We start from the raw sequence: 19,712 nt of genomic DNA, 5'->3' as shown, positions 1-19,712 counted from the left end.
TCGTTACTGAGGATAACAGGCGTCCATAAACCCGTATAATCATGAAATTGATGGAGGATATATTGTGGGACATACCTGGAAACTTTCTCAAAATCTACCTTGGCTATTTACGAATGCCCCAAAAGAACATCATAGATTGTATGTAGAAAATTATGAGTACAAATACACATTGGCAAATGAGGTGTCTAAAACCTCCGAAGTTAAGTAAAATACATGGGTTGATATTTTAATAGTGGCAACTATGCTGTAACAATGCCGGAAACGTAGCCAGGCAATATAATATATACTTGAGGTAGCTTAGTTATTCACCCTCCCTCAGCGTAAATGAACTCGCCCATGCACGTGTCCAGCGACAACAACAACAACAAAAAAAAAAGAACGCAGTATTTAATGTGCGCTCGTGGAGTACAGCTGTGATGATTTCGAAGCAAGATCAGAGAGGCTGGCTGAAAGTTGAATGTGCTGGAGGTCGTAATGCAAGGCAGTGTTATGGAGGATTGCAAGAGGCTTACCGTACTGTTGCACGGTGGGCCAAGGCCTTCAAACACGGACGACAAAATGTGACAGACATACCGCGGCCTGGTCATCCTACAGTAAGTGATGACGATGTGCAGAGAGTGAACGAGTTAGTGCTGGTGGATCGGAACACCACAGTTCGTGAATTGGCCAACGATACAGGGCTGGCACCATCAACTGTGCTGCAAATCCCGAAGAAGTGGCTGGAAAGCAGGAAAATTGCCTCCAAATGGGTTCCACATGACTTAACCGAACATCGAAAGGGGCTGTGATATGATGCAGCTCGTATGCACTTGGAGCGCTATGAACGCGAAGATGATGCCTTCACTATTGACGAGACATAGGCCAGGGCTTATGAACCGCAGCTGAAACGCCAATCAAACGAGTGGCATCATCACGGGTCACCGCGAAAAGTAACGTTTCGGCCGACCGGAACCAATGTGAAGGCCATGCTGATCGTTGCCTACGTCTGGAATGGTGTTATCATAAAGCATACTGTTCTCCGAGGATTTACCGTTAATGCGGAGTGTTACTATGCATTTTTTGCAAACGAATCTGGCAGCAGCTCTAAGAAGACAACGAGGACATTTCCTGAAAAACCCACCCATTATTCTGCATGACAATGCAAAGCCGCATGCATCAGGAGCTGTGGCTGAGTTGTTCAAACGCTGGGGCTGGGAAGTGCTTACCACACCCTCCCCTCTTTTTCTCCAGATCTCAGACCCTGCGACTACGATCTCATCTCTAAAATGAAAGCACTACTTCGAGCGATCCACTTCCAAACAGTGGATTACATTCTCCAGGCCATCGACCGCTGTCTCTTCAATGTATAAAGTAGTTAAACGAACACACGCCTAAGTGCATTCCACGACAATTTCACATCAATTTAACCTCAAAATTCTGGGATCATATCTTCAAAAATGTATTTAAAACTTTATTGAGTGTAGTAGTACTGTGACCGGCCTTCTTTCAGATTTACAATTTCCTTCTCATTTTCATTTCTTCGGGCTGAGTAGGGAAGTAGAGCGCTTGTTTTGTGAGACTGGTGAATTCGATTCCGGCTTGGTCCAGTGGTATTATAACAGTAATGGTAATATAACAGTATCGTGTACTGACATATTATTACTGTGAAGGCAAGCACTTCTATACTAACAAAATCACAGGAATCGACTATAACACATTTTTAAACATCTTGATGACTACACAAATCTAAAAGCATCTACAGAGAATGGCGGATGAAGGGAAGGGAAGATTGGGTCAGCAAATGTTCCACAGGCTGGTGGATAGTCATACGTCACTGCAAGGGACATGTTATCTGGCATTAAAGGTTCTAAGGTTGGCTTTCGCTTTCAATCGACTCGAGCGCATTGGACGTTGAGTCCACTGAGTTCGAAATTGGGTTGAACCAAGTCAGAGCAAGAGTCAAATCTGGGGCTCGTCAAGCTGAGAGATACGTGCTGTGTTGCTGACTGTGTGCCATAAATGACATACCGATACTGAAGTGGTGAAAGTGTTTATATATCTGGCTTTGGCAGTGATTACATGTATTATATCGCACAGTTTTAGTCCTTATCAACTTAGGGCCGATGACCTTCGATGTTAGGCCCCTTTAAACAACAAACATCATCATCATCATCATCATCATCATCATCATCATCATCATCATCACCAACAGCATAATTATTGACGGGACATTGGTAACAACATTATTTAAATGTTTGCATTGGTAATTCAGTAATAAATATATGCAAAACGCACGCACTCTCTCTTACATATGCACTGTGGGGTAAGCCAAGGGGCGTGAAACTTGTGGCTCGTCGACCGATACAGGTCTTAAATGCTGAATGGTATTAGTGGTGCGGGTTAGAATTTGGAATTAGTCATAGATGGCCAGTGTGTGACCTTGCGCTGGGCGCTGTTCAGTTCAGGATGACCCCTGGCCTTTCGTGTTTAAGGTTTTGGATCTCATATTAACCAAGTATGCTGAATAGGGGGTTGAATTCTAGGGGTAAGTTTCCATATAATTTAGCAGCAATGTTCCGCCTTCCTCCCCGACAAAATTTATTAAATCTCAGCCACAAACGCCCAAGAGAGATTCGGTTTAATTTGTCTGCCATCTAGCAGGCTACAGTAAACGGAACGTCAAAACTGATGAGCAGACAGCCAAATGGCGTCAAATTAAATTGTCTGTACCCGGTAGCTGAGGCCATGCGATTATAATTTTTCCCCCTTTGAGGGGCTGTATGGCACTCTTAACGGATGTCGATATTACATATATATCAATCGGCAGTTGTAATAAGGTGAAGGGCCCGAGTTTGAGCGGGGTGTACCTTCGGGTGAAAATCAGCGGCAAACGCCTTAACGTTGATTTATATTAATTATCACAGAAATCACATATGTCTATGTGTCAATTAAGTAAGTACAATCAGCCATATCCTATTTAATGTAATAAACACAAAACTCAGCAAAACAAATTCATGAATAAATTATCTTTTAGGGTATCAGTCACCATTGTCACAAAATATTAATAGTGGAAGAATGTACATTCCTCCTTTCGGTAATATCAATCCACAACTGTCCTATTACATGTTCAGTATCCCAACTTCCGCCGCCTGCCTATTTTTCAAAGTAAATACACAGAGACGGGTCGTAGCGTATTTGTGAAGTCCAGCATATTACAAAAGTGACAAAAGAGAAGAAGGAGAGGAGTCCACTTGTTTAGGCGATTCCTGTCCTTGGGTGTATATAGGTCTATGATTTTGAGGCTCATTCAAGATCAATGCACATCTCTATTTGCAGCATCATATTTCCCACTTTCTTCAAGGTATTCGTCACACTCATCAATGAACAATTCTGGAATAGTGAATTCATAACTCATTAGTTCACAGCAAACAACAACGATATTCTGCCACCGCTTGGATGAAAGTATTTGAGCGGAGCCGTAATTCTAAAAATAATAATACTCTTAAAATTTTTTGCTACAAAATAATTTAAAATGTATTAATAAATTTGGTTTATCATTTGTTAAGAAACAAGTCTCTGATGTTTATCATGTTACTATATTTAAAAGTGTATCCATTTTACATGGTTTCATCAAATTCTGGCCCCTTAGCTCCTTCGGTTCATAAGGCCTCGGGTTCGATTCTCAGTCTGGTCAGGGATTTCAGCTCCGTACAGTTAGTTCCTCTGGCTCGGGTACTGGGTCTTTGTGTTCGTCTTAATGCACATCTTCGTTTACATACAACACATCACCCTACAAACAACAAAAATACCCACACACAACATTGAATACATCCCTCCACAAAGGGTTTACGTCAGGAAAGGCATTCCACTCAACGTACCGACCCCAGGTAACTGAGAAAAAGGCAAAGAAAATAATATTGTACGAGAATTCATAACTACTGTGATCGCAGCTTCCAGGATTCTACACAATATAATATGAACCTCTATCTGTCAATCTACCGAACAGATAATATTCAAAATGCCATCAATTTCTTATACGATTACTCAACACTAGGAACCAAAATCTTGATAAAATATTACCTCATTGTCTGAAGTAGAGAGGCTATGGCCACTGTAAATCTAAAACCTTGTGTCCACAGAGATCTCAAGTTTTCAGGAAGGATAAATATATTGGTGGAAATTAAATTTCGATGGGAATTAGAAAAAAAGTACTTTATAATGCTCATGGACAACTCTGTTGAAAATAAAAATTTGAATAATTATATAATAGGAAATGGATATACGAGGTATCGATATTAATTCATTATCAAGACATTTCAAGATGTGAAATTTTGTGACAAACTTCATGTCCAAGTCATGAATTTACGAGACTGTATTCACGCATTAATAATAATAATAATTTCGTGTGGCTATTTCTAACCGAGTTCAGCCCTTGTAAGGCAGACCCTCCGATGCGGGTGGGTGGCATTTGCCATTTGTAGGTAACTGCGTATTATTGTGGTGGAGGATAGTGTTATGTGTGGTGTGTGAGATTCAGGGATGTTGGGGACAGCACAAATACCCAGCCCCCGAGCCACTGGTATTAACCAATGAAGGTTAAAATCACCGACCCTGCCGGGAATCGAACCCGGGACACTCTGAACCGAACACCAATACGCTGACCATTCAGCCAACGAGTCGGACATTCGCGGACTAAAACATCGGAACCGTGTGTGTCCAATTTACTAGCCTTTGGGTTAACAGAAACAACAGAAATTCGTGTGGTTGTTTTCATTAGCATTTTAGTGTGACAGGGATGATATTTTACTTGTTCCCTTCAAAAATGGCTTTAAGTAAAATAAAATCATGAATCTTATTCGAACCATAAGAATCGTTTAATTCCGGTAAAGTAAACTTACAGGAAATGTTAAAAACAGTTCTATAAATTGAAATATTATAGCAGTAGATGTTTTAGGGTTGCAGGGACTTAAATTTGATAAGGTACGAGATTCCTCAAGAAATATTTAACTTCAATTTTGACATGTAACCTTATTAAATATTTCGGTTGTACTAATGTTCCCAGGCAGCACGATGGAGACGATCTTATGCGGTGTAAGTGCAGTGCGGCTGGTGTCCAGTGGAGAGTTCGAGAATGCAGTGACTGTCGCTGTCCGCCAGGCACACGAGGGTGACTTGGACACTGCATCTGTCATCTGCGATATGTGAATGGGTACGTGAAACAGATTAAATGGATTTGATAAGTTATTGAGGATTGTTGCTAGTCCGACGACTCATTGCCTGAATGCTCAGCGTTGAGGCCTTCGGTTCAGAGGATCCCGGGTTCCATTCCCGACCGGGTCGGGGATTTTAATCGTCTCTGATTAATTCTTCTGGCCCCGGGACTGGGTGTTTGTGTTTGTCCCAACACTTTCCTCTTCATATTCACACAACACACTACACTACACTACCATCCAACACAGAAACACGCAATAGTGATTTCATCCCTCCATATAGGGTTGGTATCAGGAAGGGCTTTCGGCCGTAAAATAGGGCCAAATCCACATGTGCGACACAGTTCGCACCCGCGACTTCACAGGTGTGGAAAAAGCGGTAGAAAGAGTAGAAAAAGGAGAAGATTGATGATTGCTGCTACAAGCAAACGGAGGGTATTCAGACTGAGGAGATCGAACGAACTCGATGAAAGATGCTATGCGGCTCTATGGCGGGTCATGTGAGGTGAATGGAGGAGGGGAGGTTACCCAGAGATTAATGGACCGAGTGAGCCGGTTTCGCATCGGCAGCCCTAAAGCCCTAAAGTAAACAAATACTGAGTATATAACTTAATTAAAGCCACTATTACCTATTTCTCATTCCTAGCGCGTTTCTGTATCATGGTCCAGAAAACTTAGATAGTGCAAAGTTAAAACACTAGCATAAAGAAACCAAGAGAATAATGGACTCGGACACTGGAGGGTATGTGAAGTAGAGGAAGAAAAATGTGACAATGTTAGATTCAGTTCTTTCTTTCTTAATCTGCTTACCCTCCAGGGTTGGTTTTTCCCTCGGAATCAGCAAGGGATCCCACCTCTACCACCTCAAGGGCAGTGTCCTGGCAGATTCAGTTCTTAATAAGTTAAAGATAAGAGGTGGGGAGCTGCGAAGTCATAGAACTAATTGTAAATAAAGTATTGTAGAGGCACTTAGCTAATTTCACAGATGCTTTCAGACTAAACTCTTTATAATGTTTATTAATGGCTCATTATCGCACCTTCCTTGTAGAAGTGTTTTGAATTCATAATTCATATACCTGAGCACTTGTTTATTCACCAGAATTCTGCTTGTAAAAGTGATACACAAGTAACGTGCCCTCCTTTCGGGCTGAGTGCTTAGGATGGCAGAGCGCTGGCTTGTTGAGCATTAGTGAGCCTGCGATATTTGAAAGTGATTTTGTCTTATTCCGGTATGGACTGTTTTATATGTGAGTGATAGAGCATTTTATGCCTTTTATGGCCCTCACAATGTTAAAAAGGAAGAGGTTCCACCTATTCAATACACTGATATACAGTTGCACAAACTTATGTTAAAACATGTTTAATTCGGGACCTGTTTTGACACACATTTGGTGCCATCATCAGCCAACTGAAAAAACAGGGCAAGAAGTATACAATTATCGACACAAAAAAGACATTAAAGGATAACTGTAAAACATATAAAACTTTTCTTGAAGAAGTGATCAATTGAATTTCATATAGCTTTTACACTCTTGCTGTGAGTATTAAAAGAACTGAAGCATACAAGTAAAATGTAACACTTTTACACAAAGAACTTTTTTGTGGAGATCGTAAGCAATGTGACGGTCATGAGCACTCCTGCTGCGAGTTTTGAAGTCAGTATGTTAGATCTTGAGATTAAAAAGAATCTTGAAGGATGCAGCTTAATTTACAATTATTGCTAGGCAAAGAATACCGTCCTTTTATTTTTGGTACTTCTAAAGGTGGATAGTGATTTATATAAAAACTCTTAGATTATATCAGTTTTGATATGGATTTATGAGAAAGGAAAATAAGTTAGAAATAAAAACAGGGAAGAATGGTAAGATAAGTAATACTATGAGGCTCACCTTGTTTAGCTTGCCGTGAAGAATAGGAGAAAGTAAGAACAGAAATTGAGCAAAGATAGGGGAAGGAGTGGGGTTACTTTCGTAACAATTCTGCTTAGCGCTGAGTTGATTTTGAACGTGTTGAGCTTTTTTCCAGGGTACTTTGTTTTCAGATAGTATATTGAACAATCTGTTGTCAACTTGGGTTTGAAATATGTCCCATTGAGCGCTTGAAAATAGGCAAGCTGCTCCAAAGTAACCAAAGAACAGAGCAATCCCGACTACATAATAAGGAAATTCCATCCACCTGTAGTCAATATATCAAAAACAACCCTAGATGATGATGAAAACTAGATCATCTCTTATGGTCCTAAACATAATTGGCCTAACTCAAATAAATTAAATACACTTTTTAATTTAGTTACGAAATCTGAAACAGATATCAGTAAAATGCCCCTAGCATTACAAGACGAAATAAGACTAGATGTAAAGAGAAAATTAAATAAGATTCGCACCTCTATTACAAATACAAAACCTGCTAATAGAGACACTTTCACTGAAAGAGAACTCATTTTCAAGCAAAAAAAGTAATAATAATTAATGTTATTTGTTTTACGTCCCACTAACTACTTTTTAAGGTCTTCGGAGACGCCGAGGTGCCGGAATTTAGTCCCGCAGGAGTTCTTTTACGTGCCAGTAAATCTACCGACACGGGGCTGTCGTATTTGAGCACCTTCAAATACCACCGGACTGAGCCAGGATCGAACCTGCCAAGTTGGGGTTAGAAGGCCAGCGCCTTAACCGTCTGAGCCACTCAGCCCGGCAAGCAAAAAAAGAAAATTGAAGATAATAATCTCATCATTACAAAAGCCGATGAAGGTAACACGACCGTTGTCTATACTAGTATTATAAAAAGGAAAAATTTGTATATTTGTTTGTAACGGATGAACTCAAAAACTACTGAACCGATTTAAAAAAATACTTCACTTATAGAAAGATACACTGCCAGTGAGTAACATGAACTGTATTTTATTTCCAAAACAATTTGAGGGGCGGAGGGGGGCGACGGGGGAATGTATAAAAATATAAAAATTATAGGCTAATATAGGAGAAATCGAATTTGTCGTTCAAGGACAAAACAAAGCTCATTTTAAGCCCCTTGACGCAAAGAAAAAACTCGGTAAGCCCTTCGGGCCCTAAAACCATGTTTTAAGGTCCTAAAATCAACCGTTATGGAGATATTGGCACCAAACTACCCCTGCTCTAGGAATCGGATAAAGAAATGAACTGCCATAACCATGGCAACATAAGCTCCAGTATTCCTACAGCAGCGAGATTATGTACAATATATCACAAAAAGCTAACATGTTACAGACACGGAAATAGATATTTGGAATCTCCTTTACAAATAAATGAATTAACTTTTTTGGAAAATCCACTTAAGGGGGTGAAATAATAAAAAAGGCGGGTGAATTTTTTAAATGAGCATCATCTTCTTCTACCACTTTTCCACACCTGTGGGGTCGCGGGTGCGAACTGTGTAGCACATGTGAATTTTTCCCTGTTTTACGGCTGGATGCCCTTCGTGACACAAACCTCGTGTGTGTGTGTGTGTGTGGGGGGGAATGTAATTACTATTGCGTGTTCCTGTTGTGGGTGGTAGTGCTGTGTCTTGAGTGAATATGAAGAGGAGAGTGTTGGGACAAACACATAAAATCTGTCCCCGAGCCAGATGAATTAATCACAAGCGATTAAAATGCACTACCCAGCCCTAAATCGAGCCCGAAACCCTGTGAATCGAAGGCGTCAACGCTGACAACTCAGCAAAAGAATGGGTCAGTTTTTAAAATGAGTATATCTACAGTATATCTCATAAACGTAACATGTTACAGACGTGAACATTGGCATTTGTAATCCCCTTAAAAAATAAACACGTACATTTTGTTTTCGGAAAATCAACTTAAGATGGAGATCGAAAAATAAGTGAAGTATGAATTGAATTCTCTTTATGAGGATACTTATATTTCAAAAACTAAGATGTTACAGACGTCAAAATCGGTGTTTGGAATCGCCTTTAGAAATAAAGAATCCTTTTTCTTTTCGACTTAAAAGAGGACTGTTCCTCACATGTAGAGTTCCATGTCGCATGTTCCAGATTTAGCTCTGCCAGTGGCCGGGTTTTCTTATCCTCAAAAGGCAATGCCACGAACGTGGTTTACAAAGAGGTTCTGGGATAAATGAAATGCAATTTTTCGGTGAGTTCTTATACTTTAGTAGGGATTTTCAGATAGTCTTATAGTTAATGCAGTACCGAGGAACAATTCATTTTTATCAACTTAACAACTCCTCGCGAGCGAATCCGGGACTAACAGCTAGTTGAGGATAAAATAGGATACATAAAAAAAACAAAAACTTTTTCTGCAATAATTATTTTTCAGTAATTAAGAAAGACCCAACTCAACATAGTCAACGTCTTCTTAAACAAATATTAACGAACACCTCTTTCTTATTTACCGATCATGAGAAAAAAATCGATCTTGAACATGAATCCGGGTCTGCCAACTGCAAAAGATTTCCCTAAAATCCTCAAGGCTGATGTCCCCATTCGCCCTATTATTAATTACAGACGCAGCCCACTATACAAATTATCCCAATTCTTTCAGAAATTTCTAAAGAATAATTATAAGTTTTTGTCGAAAAGTCTATTAAGAGCACTATAGAGCTAGTTGAGAAATTGAATAACTTTTAAATTCAACCACACCATTCTTTAGATTCTTTCGATATTGTCAACATGTACCCTAGCATTAATACAATAAAAAATATTTCCCATTATTGAAAGAAACTTGAATACATATAGTCACCTGAGTAAATTTGAGGTTCTTGATTTCATGGCCATCTTAAAATTGGTAGTCAATAACAATTTTTTCACATTTGACAGTATAGTATACCAACAAGGTGGCTTGGCAATGGGATCACCGGCCTCGGGGATCTTGGCAGAGATGTACTTATGGAACACACTTTAATCGATAACAACGATAATTTCAAGAATATAGTATTTTGGCCTGACACATTGGTAATTCTAGATGATAGGATTATTAATGCATCCTCCACTCTAAATAATCTCGCTTGATGATTGATGCTTTTTGTTTAGAGGGGCCTAACGTCTAGATCATCGGCCCTAAATAATATCAACAAGATTGATCCTCATATTAAATTCACCCTTGAAACTAAATCCAACAGATAAATCAACTTTCTAGATATAACAATTAGCAGACTACCTTATTCTTTATCATATATGATTTGCAGGAAACCCACACAAACAGCTACTACCATAAGACAAGTTTCCTCACACCCACAATTACGTAAGTGTGCCTTTTACAACAGTATGGTTAACCTCGCTTTCAAAAATACCTTTATCTAAAGAAAATTTAAATAAAGAACTTAATATCATGCGCTCCATCGCTAAATTTAATGGTTACAGCAGATCTTTTATTGAACGAATAGTCAATAAATTTAAACACCGAACAAATACAACTCTCTCAAATGACGATCCTAAACTAGCAGCTTACTCTGCCTTCACCTTCAATGAAGACGTCTACAGCATTGCCAATACCTTCAGAAACATAATTCCAAAATTTCCCTTCGAACTAATAATAGAAACATGGAAGTGATATATAACTGCTATTCATTAAACAGAACTAACGTCTTTTCAAGGTCAGGCCTATACCGCTTTAAATGCAATACCTGTAATTCTTCTCACATGGGACAAACAGGACGTAACTTCAAAATTAGATACTCAGAAAACGTTAACGTGATAAAATACAATAAATTTTTCAGCAATAGGGCAACACATGCAGGACGAAAACCATGTCACTACGTTAGACCAATATATTGAAATTCACAGTATCCTAAGAAAAGGCCCTCTTCTTGATATCACTGAAAATTATTCAATACTCCTCGATCAATTTTTTAATCCTAACCGAAACCTTTATGACTTGTCTGAACAACCGAACATCCTTTCTGACTTCCTTTTCTTAGTTTTCAAAAGCTTCAAGTTGAAAAGTGGAAAATTTTTTCATGTTATACACAACACCTTCTCGCGCTACTTGCCCCTACCACAACGCCCCCTGATCCACCTTAGACAACTCCCCTTACTCCCTTACCCCACTCTTTTCCCCACCCTTTGCTCAATTTCTGTTCTTACTTCCTCTTATACTTCACGGCAAGCTAAACAAGGTGAGCCTCATAGTATTACTTATCTTACCATTTTTCCCTGTTTTTATTTCTAACTTATTTTCCTTTTTCTATAGATCTCATAAACCCATATCAAAACTGTTAAGTTTATATCCTACAAAATACTCTAAGAGTATATATATATCACTATCCAACTTTAGAAGTACCAAAAATACAAGCATGTAATTCCTTGCCTAGCAACAATTGTAAATTAAGCTGCACCCTTCAAGATCCTTTTTAACCTCAAGATCTAATATACTGACTTCAAAGCTCTCAGCAGGAGTGCTTACGATCTCCACAAAAAGATATATTCGTGTAAAAGTGTTACATTTTACTTGTATCCTTCAGTTCTTTTAATACTCACAGCAAGAGAGTAAAAGCTATATGAAATTCAATTGATCACTTCTTTATGAAAGTGTTATATGACTTACAGTTATCCTTGAATGTGTTTTTTTGTGTGTTGATAATTGTATACTTCTTGCCCGGTTCTTTCAGTCGGCTGATGACTGCACCAAATATGTGTCGAATCTGGTCACGAATTAAACATGTTTTAACATAAGTTTGTGCAACTGTATATCAGTGTATTGAATAGGTGGAACCTGTGTTTTTCTACATTGCGATTCTAAGTTCAATACGGAACAATTATGAAGTTTTTAACTTTAAATAATGAATTTATGACCTTTACGTTTATTTTATTTTCACGTTACCTTTCTTCTGTGCAGTATAAGGCCCATAATTCCCTATCACTAGTACAAAAAGGAAAGCGGAAATTCACGTTGTTTTAACTTTTAATGTAACAATCACAACCACCCTAACACAAAGTAAGATAGAGTATGTGCAGTTTGGTGTTAGAAACGGCCGATTACTGTGGCATCACTTTCATGATTAATCATGACAACTCACGTTCTGCGAAAAATAGTATGCTGCCTCGTTCAGAAATCGGAGGCTCAAATTCCAATCATTGAATATATCCTAAATGTAGTTTTCCCCAGTATTTTGTGACGAGTGTGAATCAAATTGTAGAGCAGTACTGACCTTCACGTTTTAGGATACCCATCTCTATTCTCGATCATATCAATTTCATTTGACATTTACCTTTTCATATTACAGCTCCCACAATCACATAGGTGGTCAGATCGGTCCCGAAGTAGTCGGATGCTCAGCACCTGTGCTGTAAGTTTTGAAATTGCATCTAGACATTTGCAATTTAGGAGTGCTAAAATACGACATAGCTAGCAGTAGATTTGTTAGAACATCAAAGAACCCCTTTTAGGGCAAATGTTTTGTCAGTGCGGCGCTTCTTAATGCCAATGGCAGCCAAAGGGATGATACACATGGTAAAATTCGCGCAAACTCTTGGTGCTTAAATTTGCTCTAAAGGGTAAACGAACCAATTTTCAGCCATAAACGTAACAGTAATAAGATAAAGAAAACGGAAAGCTTCGATCTATCTCTGAACTAAAGTGTTGGGAAAAGTGGTAAAGACTTCCCATGCCTAATAACACCAGGTGATGAAGTGAACAACCGTTGTCCAAGAAGACTTTAATGGCCCAGTTTATGAACTATCATATTTCCGTTTAATTCCATTTGACGTCAACTGCGTTTCAAGCTGGATTAATTTGCAACACAGTGTCATTGGTTTTCCAGTGCTTTAAGAACTCGAACGGGGAAAATTTCTGACTACTTGGCGTATCTACAAGTCTATATCAATAGAGAGATTATTATTATTCGATAAGATGAGGTAAAAAATACCCATATCCCATAATAACGGAATCCATAAATGTTTTCTTGATAAATGCAGTTTTCACAATATTTTCTTACCAAAGGCTTACAGCATAATATACACTAGAAAGACAAATAAAGAATAAAATGTAAGGAAAAGATTGTTAGGGTAATAACCAAAATTGTAAGTGATTAGAGATTGAACAGAGAGGGAATGGTCTGAAAGGAGTATTGAAGGTGCTATTGTAAAGAAGTAAAACTTTTCGGACATGCTGTAGAGGTTCATAGATTGAATATCCCGGAAACGTGATTTCCCTGTGAAGGCCACCGCATTAATCATCTCAGACCTACAATACCAGTTCGACACCTCAAGTAAATAAGAATATTCACTAAGACATATGCAAACTAATTAGAATACGGCGTGATTTAATTAATATATATACTACAATCTACATACTTAATTTCCCTAGACTTTAACAAAGTAATATTGTCCATGTTGCCTTAGAGAACAATTCATGGACCAGTATAACGTGAGAAACATTTGTATACAGCTGAGTTTCGTTTCCAATTTTTAACTGGTATATATTAAATATTCCACCAGTTTACTTCCCCATTTCTTTAGAATATAGTATAAACATTTACTTTCATCTTTGTTTTACCTGTAGGCTTTACTTTCGTGAACCCTTCTTGACTTACTACGTTTGACTTTACTCTCCCAATAACTTTGCTAACTTCTCCCAGTGTCGTCTTATTTTTGCACTGTGAAGTAATTTCAGGAAAGGTTGAGTGTAATAAAAAACGATATCAATAAAACGGTACCATGAACAGTATTTCAAATACTAGTTAATAACAACTTAATTTTACTGAGGAAGTGTCAGTACTTCGAGGATTGCAGTAACAGGAACTTTGTACTTAGTAAACTATCCCCTTGCCCAATGTATTAATTAAGTATGCTATAAAAATAATATGCGTTTACTGACGTGTGAGTTAAACTTCTGAATTTACTCGATCGTATACACATTTTCAATGAAATTTGTTCCCCACACTATTCAAGCCCATATCGATCTAGAAACATTTACTGCTCTAATGCAGCAACCTTGACCCAATTTTCTTTCAGAATATAATATTAGTTGTTGTTTCATAACCATTTCAAAGTATTTTCTGGGGGAGTGCAGCGGTTTTGTTTATCTTACAAAGGCGAGCGATGTCAAACATAGTTTTCTGTGAAGCTCAGAGTAGGTCACGCATAGATTTCATTTAACATTTAACCAGCTGTTTCGAATTAATTCCACATCTAGCTGAATATTTTTATCCAGAAAATTATAGAAATTATAATCGCTAAAGTAAATTCATGTTCTCGACCTGAAGTGGTGCACTCTCTTCAGGCACACCCCGATTGGAAATGAGCTGCAGTACCGTTTTAAACGTTTATCATCCCTGCTGCCATTCTTAAAATTGAGATACTATCGGGAATTGAATCTGGGTCACCGAAAACGACAGATCTCTGTTACGCCCTGGAGGCGGACACGATAATCACTACAAATGTTCGATGAGGGCTTGACTTACCAGCCTTAATTCATTTTATCCGATTGTTAGCTACTCGTTAGTCAGTGTGACCATTGCATTTTCTGACGTGTTACAAAATGGCGTCAAAGTGGAGATATGGACCACACAGGCCAGAATTATATTTAATGAACCATAAATTTAGAGTTCACAGGAGGCCAAGACCAAATAAAGAACACACAAATTTTAAGAGGCTGTGAGGAGAGAACAGAACAGTATCAAGTGAATTGTTTGAAATGAAACAAGTAAAATATAATATATTATTACTACACTTACCAATTGGATGAGATACAGAACGGACACACACCATTTTAGCTGCTTCGGAAAGGAAGAACAGTTGCCGAGATAAACGAAATACGCAAACATTACCCGTTCTAAGGAAGAAGATACGGCATAATACACGGCATACATCGTAGAAGAGATGAATCGCGGCGTGAAATAAGCAAAATTTGAATAATACGTTCACCAGTTGGACTGACAAGGAGCAATACGCGCGTCAAAACTTATTAAAATAGAGCTTGGAGGACAGAAAAATAATCAAGAATCAGTTCCAAGAGCGAAATTAAGAAATTTATAAGCCTCCAAGAACAGAATTGTCATATAAAACTATATATAAAAAATAATAAGGCAAAGATACAAAGGTACACTGAACACAGTGTAAAATATTTGGCATAAATCAGATTAACGAAGAAAATACGAGAGTACTGACGAGATATTTTAATTTTAAGAAACTCCAAAATGAACTCTTACTCGTTGTAATTATTTTATGTTAATACTAGTTCAAGCAAGAAGATGAGCATGACTTGCTTATTTCGAGATGGACCGACCTGGAGATGAATATGTAACCATCCAGCTGACCTGACCTGATAAAGGAGAGTACTCCAGCTGACCCATAGATCCAGCCGGCCGAGGACCAGAGATGTAGCACTGAGAGCTGCAAAATTTGCCATACCCGCTGAATGTACAAGCTAAGTGTGCTAAATATTGGTTCTTAATTAAGGTTGATGTTATAATCTCTTAAAATTTAAAATAAGTGTGAAGTATTTAAGATAGCAAGTGACTCAGTAAAGTGCAATGTTTTATATTATATCTTACGAAGTTTATTTGTGACAAGATCGATATGTCTCGAAGAAGTGATTATACATACGTTGAGTATATTATGATATTTAATGAAATTATGATTATTTGCAAGGAGGAGTGAAGATTTCACACAGCAGAATGAGAGTATTTGCTTTCATTATATTTCAGAAATGGGTTTTGAAGCCGAACATGCTAATTAAGCGTCATTATGTAATGATATAGAAAGGAAGTGTAATTTATATGGGTTATTCCTTGTCGAGTTACGTCATGAGATGGTATGACGTAATGCTAGAGATTAAATATTATTATGTGTGAAAAATTATGATCCAATGAAGAGAATATAGTTGCAACGAAGTTTAATACGTCGTAGGAATTGTGTTAAATATGAAGAGGTTATGATATGAAGAAACATGATCATGTTGTTGTTATAATTGATTGAATTGAGCGATATATAGAAGTAAATGGAGTTATATGAAAGAACTGGAATGAAATATTAGGGAGATAGTTGCAATCAAGACGTAATGAGGGATTCTGATATTAATATTCAGATTATAGATCAAATATTAGAAGCAAGTACATTAAATGAGGGAATAACGTGAAACAAAGTATGCATGGCAAACCCAGACGCGTATTTTAGAGTAGATGGTTTCTGCTATATCAAAATACAGCTGTGTTATAAGGAAATACTAATAGCAAATATCATACAAAGGTAATGCACGAATTGAAGAAAGAAATGAGTGTGTAGCTATGTAGAATAACACCGACGTCAGAGATAATAGTTAAAATTAGATTAAATTGTCATTGCAAATAAGGCTTCATGTAAAGTCAAACACGTAATGAGAGGATGTTAACAAGGCTAATTAAGAACTACTTTAGTTAGTAATGAGGTTTAGATTTTTTATTTTTGAAAGATACTATATGATTTTACAAATACGTAAATATAGTAAGATTATGATGGTAGGTGCGAAGATTATAGATGGCAATAGGGATTAGTAACCTTAGCATGCCATTCAACGAAACGTCAAAGAAGATGCGATATGCATAGAACAATTTAGATTACGAGACTTAAAAGAAAACATTTAGAGATGAATTAAGTGTATATTAATCAGTGATACGATTGATTAGACTTCTTTTAAATTTGATTATTATTTAATTGATGAAAATAAATAACTTAATATTTTCGTATCAAATGAGAATGGGAAACGAGATGTTAGCTCACGTCAGGATTGAAATTCAACTTTACTAAGCCAGCGCTGACTTCAGTGAAATGCAGACGCAATGTTAATTTATTTTATGATTTATTGGACAGATACTGGAAAAACATGCTTCCTCTTCACTTCATAATTCAATTAATTTAATAAACTTATTATTGATGTTTAAATATGTGAGTAAGTGATTTATAGGTAGTTGTCCTAGGTTAATCTAGTTTCAAGTTGATTTTTGCGATTTATCATGGTACTTGCGGTGATAGAAAATGCGATAGGATGGAGACGTTCATCCGGAGAAGAATTATTTTCGCATGCGGTCGACTTTCTCTATGAATTCACGTAAATACGAGTAATTTCATGAAGATTTACTCTGAGATGTTAACGAACTACCGGAGTATTTTTTGTGTGTCATACCTGGACGCAGGATGGGCGCAGTAGTCAACTTAGACGATAACCTGTCACAACAGTATGATGAGCACCTTAATGGGCGACCTGATTTACAAATGAAGCGTAGATGTTCCACCGGCCTCATTATGAACACGTGAGGGCGGCATTAAATGCATGGTCAATTTCGACTTGCAGTTCTCTCCGCTAGATCGCACCACTGCTAACCTTGACTCAGCAGCCTTTGTAGGTAATTCAGTAATTCTACGTAGAAGGTTCAAAAAGCATACATGTATAATTCTGCCTAGTAGACATCCTATTTACATAGCGAGTTTCTTTAAAACGTCAGTATGAACAACGTGTACGAGCTTTATTTTTCAAACGTATTTGCTACATATTTAGCCCATGGTATTGGTCGCAAAATGCTAGGTCGTTAATAAATCATAATCAGTTCATAATGGTAAGTTGAAATAAAAAGAAAAAGAAAATTTAAAACCCGTCATAAGTTTGGGGCAAAAGATAAGATAACTACAGTAATTATGGTGTTTTCGAATGTGGAGAATTTGATTATATTGTCGTATTATCATTGTGAATTATTGAAAATATATTACTTTGAATTCCGTGTCTAGAATCAAATACTCGCGGTATGATATTATTGGATTTGAAGGGTTCAAGGTAGGAGTAGAACGTTTTCTGATGACTACCTTAAGTAAGACTGAACTTACAGATTTTTCACACTCACTTGGAGTAAGCCTACTTGAATAAAATATCAATACAGCAATTGTGACAGCACACGTACCGAGTAATATTATACTATATAGACAATAGTCACCAGGAAATCTCATCAAACAGAGGTTAAATTACATATTAAGGTACCCCTATCTACAAAATCCATCACAAGCATCCTGTGAAATATATAGCCTTCCCAATGGTAAATCTGAGTTATTTGGTCACTGTATGTTAAGAAAGAAAGTAGACAATTTTCTTCTTATTTTTTATTTCAATTAGGCCTGCTTGAGACCACGTTTATTTAACCATTCGGCTTTGATCTTAGCCCAGAATTGTCATATTTCCTTCCGGTGTAGCTCCCACCAAAGAGTACCTTTCTTCAATAGATTTCCTAAAATCCACGGACTTGTTCAGAAACTGTATTATAGCCTATCTGCTTTGAAACTCTGTCAGCTACAGTTACTTTATATCTTTCTCAGTCGCCCTCAGACTTGTGGTACGGACATTGTTTCACCAGAAGGTGAGCAAGTGATTTATCGTTATGTTGCGAGACGATCTCACCAGTTAGACATGTAAAGTTACCCTCCTTGTCCTGGCAGAGACAGATTTTATTAATACAGAGTAAATTTTACGGGAAGGTAAGCCATGATACTTTCTATTCCTAGCTCCCAATAATGTGTGTTTAACTACTTTTGGTCTTGGATGTGAAGAGGTTGTACAAGTAAGACCTAGAACAACCCTCAACAAGGCAATACGACCAGAGGGTAATAATTATTGAACCATTTCGTTTTGTCATATTGGTTAGATAGACATTCCATACTGTTCTCCTCGATGGTATCTCAATGCAGGAATACATTTGATCTTCAACGTACTTTCCGTTACAAGACAAAAGATGAGCAAGAACAAGCCCATCTATTACGTAGATATAATCTTACGTCTCAGGTATCATACAGCTATAAATACTTCTAACTTCCATATATGTCCAAGAACTAAAACATGTTTATTTGTAAACTGAAAATATACAAAGAACTGTACATTAATTGAAAAACCTTGGTCAATTAAAGTTTTCTGCCATTCTTAGATTGTTTAAAGCTCCTGAAACTGTTCTAACGATGAAAACTCAACGCATGATAGGTTAGACCTCTTTCATGCTCTTCAAGAAATTATTTTATAATGCGGCCCATATCCGTCTGAATCTACGAATAGCTATGTTTAAATTATCATTTTCGTTGCTTACGCTATTATACAAGGCTGGGAAATACAAGGCCTCGCTGGTTGTGAAAATGGTTTCCACTCAGGCTCGTAAAACGCATCGCTTTGCCGCTATGTGCGCTCTTCTTCTTAGTCATAAAATTGCGCAAGCGAAGTTCTCATTCAAACATTCACGAGCATGCCAAGACGTATTTTTGTACTTTAGGAGCTTTCTTGTTCTAGCGCGGGTGATTTTAATTTATCAACTACTTTTATTTTTGCTATTTGCTTTACCTCGCACCAACACAGATAGGTCTTATGGCAGCGATGGGATAGGAGAGGCCTAGGAATAAGAAGGAAGCGGCAATGGCCTTAATTAATGTACAGCTCCACCATTTGCCTGGTGTGAAAATGGGAAACCACGGAAAACCATCTTCAGGGCTGCCGACAGTGGGGCTTGAACCCACTATCTCCAGATTACCGGATACTGGCCGCACTTCAGCGACTGCAGCTATCGAGCTCGGTGCGACTAAAATTAATGACCG

General features: G+C 37.7%; 1 protein-coding gene across 1 annotated transcript in view; it reads left to right on the top strand.

Moving 5' to 3' along the window:
* LOC136867272 (corticotropin-releasing factor-binding protein) overlaps positions 1-19,712 on the top strand; it is a 563,493-nt gene that overhangs the window by 529,874 nt on the left and 13,907 nt on the right. Inside the window, exon 8 of the mRNA XM_067144418.2 lies at positions 5,042-5,188. Coding sequence (XP_067000519.2) covers positions 5,042-5,184 — 143 coding nt within the window. The 3' untranslated portion in view covers positions 5,185-5,188. The remainder of the gene's footprint in view (positions 1-5,041; positions 5,189-19,712) is intronic.

This window comes from Anabrus simplex, chromosome 3 (genome assembly GCF_040414725.1).
Source record: "Anabrus simplex isolate iqAnaSimp1 chromosome 3, ASM4041472v1, whole genome shotgun sequence".
Taxonomy (NCBI): Eukaryota; Metazoa; Arthropoda; class Insecta; order Orthoptera; family Tettigoniidae; genus Anabrus; species Anabrus simplex.
Note: the sequence above shows the minus strand (reverse complement) of the source record. Positions and strands in the feature narration are given on the sequence as shown.